Raw genomic sequence first — 4,526 nt, 5'->3', positions numbered from 1 at the left:
TTTTTTCCGAGTCTTGGAACTCAGAAATGTCCTTGTTTTTGTTTTTTGTTTTAATACAATAAAAATAAAAACTATCTGGCCCCGATTCACCGTCATAGCTTCAGTTACAGCCATGATAGCAAGAATGGTGTCAAACGGTTATTCTCCAGAAAGATGAACATCCTAAACAAAACAATACATGTGTCATGCATGAACCAGTCAAAGTCCAGATGTAAATCTTATAATCAACACACAAAAAACACACATATAAATTATATTGAAGTTTTTGGCTTTAATGTGACAAAATCTAAACCATTTCAGAACCCGAGTACTTCTCCAGGTTACTGAATGTTTACATAAAATTCTTCATTCCATTTATTTACTGTATATATTTATGTATAACTGTATGTTTTGATGTTATTTATTCAGAGAGAAGTTAAAGTAAACAAAAAATGTCCTGTTTGTTGGGAGCTGTCTGTGGTGCTGATTCCTAATCCGGTTTTCATCATCTGAAGAGGATCTGCATGAAGCGTTTAACCTCCACACACACAGGGCATTTTTACACCATTCAATCGGTAACTTGTTTGTGATGCGTTCAACATAATCAGAAACCTCAACCACACACAGAAAACAGTAACTATCCACAGTTGCAGGGTTTTTTGTTCTTCTCCAGTATTGTAACAGAAGCCCATTTGAGTCTGGATTAACGCTTTCCATCTCCTCCAGTTCTTCTGTGTTGATCCATTTCTCTTCTGTTTACCATCAGAAAACATTTATGTGGCTCTCTAAGATTTATTGCGACCTATTACTATAGTCCATTTCTCCCAGATCTGACTTTAGTTGTGGTCAGGAACTGTCTGAAGAGCTTCCTCTGTCTTTCTGCTGACGCTCACATTCTGCAAGCAAAGAGAAACAAAAATTAAATTCCTACTGGCTGCTACTAGTATTTCCCAAGCATGATAGGGCCACCACTGTGCTGGAAACTTGATAGAAATAGCTTTTGCTCATTGAAACCAGATTTTTAAAACTAAGGATACATAAGAGGTTTTTCTCAAAACACAAAGAAGTTCACATATAAACCTTTAAATAAATGTAGATTTATAAATGTTACATTTTCTTATGTTGCAGAAAAGTTATAAAGTTGGAAAAATGCTCCTCTAAAATTATTCTCTAACTAAAATAATAATACTCCAAAGCTGTATTTTCAATATTGATGTGACTTTCGGTTGTGTTTCTGTTTAAATTACTTTGTAATTATTTTACACAGGAAAACTCTTATGTGTGACAAAGTTTGTGTGAAAACTTCATTTTTTATTCCCATGAATGCAAAAAAAAAGTCAGGGTTTTCAGGGTGGATCTGTCTGGTTCTCTTTTAGAGTCTTTGTGTTGATTTTTGGTTCTTTTAGCTTAAAATGTTTTAAAAGTCTGGAAGATTATTCATAATTTAGACTTAACTTGTGTTAATTGTGAATAAAACTAATACCAAACATGTAGCTTGAGCTTGAAAACCTGGTGGATATTATTTAGAGAGAAAACCCTCATGAAAAGGCTTTGGAGTAATCCTCTATAATTTTTTTTATTCACCTTTAAAGTTATGAGGTATAAACTATTTACTAATTACCAAAAAATCCCTCAATAGAAATTGATGGTCAGACTGCATTTATGTTCAAACCACCTTAAACTGAGAAATTTCCTTTTTTTAGTTTAAAAATCCTGATCTTTTTCTGGTACATTTTTTACTTTTTTAGCTGAGAATTTTCCTGTGTTATTCTGTTATTCCTGTAAAATTTGATTATTGTCATGTTTGGTTGTCTTTTTTTCAAAATCATATTTCCTGTTCGGTCACTCTCCCTGAGGGTGCTGTAGTTCTCCTTCTGGACACTAGATGTCCTCAGTTACCAACATTTTTCCATTTTCCTGTTTCACTTTCACTCACTATTTCTCTCAAAATATATTCTTAGAGGTGATCTATTATGCTTCCTTTATCAAGTTGGGATAGGTTTACAATATGTTCATTACATTTTTAGCATAAATCATTATTTTAGTCTGAACAATTCTTTCTGTTTTGAGATCCTTTCTTTTTCAATCTAAATATGTTGCTGCTGCACCTAAATGTTGACACTCACACATGTAAACATACACAATTATACAACCGTACATCTTTGAAAAGTAAAAGTGGAGCCTCCTGCACAACCAACAAGAATGCAGGAAGTAGTTTCTAAATGGTAAGTCAACAACAAAACATTTGTCTTTTCCAGCAGCCACTGTAAAATGGCAGTAAAACCAGCTGAACAAACGTGCTGGAACTCAGCTTAGGTTCCTAGGTAATGGGCTGGAGTTGCTAGGTAACAGGAAGTTCCTGCTGATTTGTGAAGTTACATTCCAGATGTTTTTGAAAAGGTTAATTTCTAAACATTAAAAAAAAAAAACACTATTATAAAAAACTTGTCTGGGTGTGTTTTTAATCACTTGGGCTGTTTTAAGAAGCAGTAGAAACACAAATGGAAGCAAATGGAAGTACAAAAACATGCAAAATGTGAATTTTTTTAATAATATGTCCCCAGTAATCTTTATGTTTACTGAACAGGACAAATCTTCAATCCACTTCAGAGAGAAAATATTTGCCAGTGGATCTTACCGCTGGCCTATCTCTGTGTGTGTTGACAGCTTCAATATTGAGAAAAAATGACTCAACTTTACAACCTGGCAGGAAAGACAAAAACAAAAGTGTCAAGAAGACATTCAGAGATCAGCTATTAAAGAAACATAATGTATTGCTTACCGTAAGCTACCGGAGTGAGTTTGAGCACCGTGTGAAGGGGACACCTAACATAAGGCAGCTTGTCTTCACAGGTGATTAGAAACAATGTTTTAGCATTTAGAGCTGAACATTTTGTGGTGATAATAAGAAGGAAGGTGAATCAGTCCATCTCTTTCAGTACCTGCAGATTTGTCTAGAAAGTAGGATAGCAGGCAGCGCATGATGGCTTGGTGGCAGATAACCAGGACGTTTTCCTGCCTCTCCAGCTCCATGATGACCGGCTCCAGACGATGAACTAGATCCTCATAGGACTTTTTCATAAAGACAAATCAAACTAATATTAGCTTTGATTCCAAAACTTTAAACTGCATGTTTTTGTGTGGCCCTCCAGTTTCAATAATGACAGATAAAAGAACCTTAAAGATTACAGTTGGGTGTTTAAATATCATTTTATCGTTCAATAAAAGCTATTTTTACCTGTAATTTTATCAATGTAGAAACTGAAAACAAACTGCAGCTGTAATATTTACAAATACTGGTGCTAACATTCTATTAAAATGTTTTTAACACTTTCCATAATATTCTACCTGTAAAGTAGGTAAATATATATGCTTAAAAACACAGCTTATTATAATATTTTATGATAAAATACAAATTTCTCTTACTTGAATGATTCTACATAAATAGTGTTTTTACTTGAGGTACTTATATTTTATTATTACTGTTAAATTTACCTTGCCTGTTAGTCTAGTTGGAATAAAAGTAACTAAAAAGTTAATTCCAGCATAAGTAAGTTTGCAAATCCAAAAGTTAGAAGTGATAGATCATTAAATAGAAAAATAAAATTAAGAAAAAGTCATCGTCTAATGAAAGCAGCTCTTACCTCGCCCTTTGGGTAACGGTAACGATATTTCTCCTGGTCTCTCATCGCAAACTCATCAGGAAAGTTCTCCTGAATCTCCTCGTATGTTAGTTCCTCACATACACCCTTAGAAAGAACAGGAATAAAGTGTTAATTTAAACTGAGAGTCTAAAACTGTTTTTATAGAAAACATAATACGAACAAGCTTAGGACAAAACCATTTATGTTTGTAAAAGTGTTTTAACCTCACAGCATCGATCTCATTGAGAGCTTTCCACTGTTCGTACTGGACGCCCAGAGCCTCTGCAGTCTGGATGGTCCGCTTCATGTGGCTCGTCCAAACCTTCAGGTCTTTGATGTTCTGACCTCTGATGAACTTCGCCAAGGCATCAGCATACTGCAGGAAAAAAGGTGGCAAAGATACATTTTTATGTTGTTATTCAGAATGTAAAATACATTTTTCAGAATTTCCTTAATTGTTAAGCACCACAGGGTTTTCTAAAGCTTCTTTTTGAAATAAAATACCCAAATCTAATTGAGTTTTTCTCAGCAATTACAATTTCTATTTCAATAATCTTGGTATCAAAATAAAGTTAACACTTGGGAGACTCCATCGGAAGTGTAAGAATCCCTGCTACAGTTTCAGAGAAATTGAGGACTGAATCCAAGTAATTTCGGTCTAGTTTCTAGCGTAAATATCATAGCACCATTGAAATGCTAAGTTAAAAGCAACTGTTCATCAAGATTTAAAGATATAATTCCTTAATATTTACTTTAATTGACTTATTCCATTGGTATAACTTATATAACTTATAACATGGGACAAATGTCTTGTTATAAGTTATATAATCTGCCAATGTTAAAGAATTATTGACTTAAAAAGCTCCTACATATTGATGAAAAGTTACTTGTAAGTTAGTCTTA

General features: G+C 33.7%; 1 protein-coding gene across 5 annotated transcripts in view; it reads right to left on the bottom strand.

Annotated features, from left to right (window-relative positions):
- Positions 1-247: 247 nt before the first annotated feature.
- The window catches only part of pfkfb1 (6-phosphofructo-2-kinase/fructose-2,6-biphosphatase 1), a 137,739-nt gene continuing 133,460 nt past the window's right edge, over positions 248-4,526 (bottom strand). For all 5 annotated transcript variants that reach the window (XM_016661130.1, XM_016661129.1, XM_007572963.2 and 2 more), the window contains 6 exons: positions 3,853-3,999; positions 3,624-3,728; positions 2,922-3,051; positions 2,762-2,824; positions 2,618-2,682; positions 248-875 (listed from right to left, as the gene is read on the bottom strand). In XM_016661130.1, coding sequence (XP_016516616.1) covers positions 816-875; positions 2,618-2,682; positions 2,762-2,824; positions 2,922-3,051; positions 3,624-3,728; positions 3,853-3,999 — 570 coding nt within the window. In that variant the 3' untranslated portion in view covers positions 248-815. The remainder of the gene's footprint in view (positions 876-2,617; positions 2,683-2,761; positions 2,825-2,921; positions 3,052-3,623; positions 3,729-3,852; positions 4,000-4,526) is intronic.

The sequence above is a fragment of the Poecilia formosa genome, unplaced genomic scaffold, assembly GCF_000485575.1.
Source record: "Poecilia formosa unplaced genomic scaffold, Poecilia_formosa-5.1.2 Scaffold312, whole genome shotgun sequence".
In the NCBI taxonomy this organism is placed as follows: domain Eukaryota; kingdom Metazoa; phylum Chordata; class Actinopteri; order Cyprinodontiformes; family Poeciliidae; genus Poecilia; species Poecilia formosa.
Note: the sequence above shows the minus strand (reverse complement) of the source record. Positions and strands in the feature narration are given on the sequence as shown.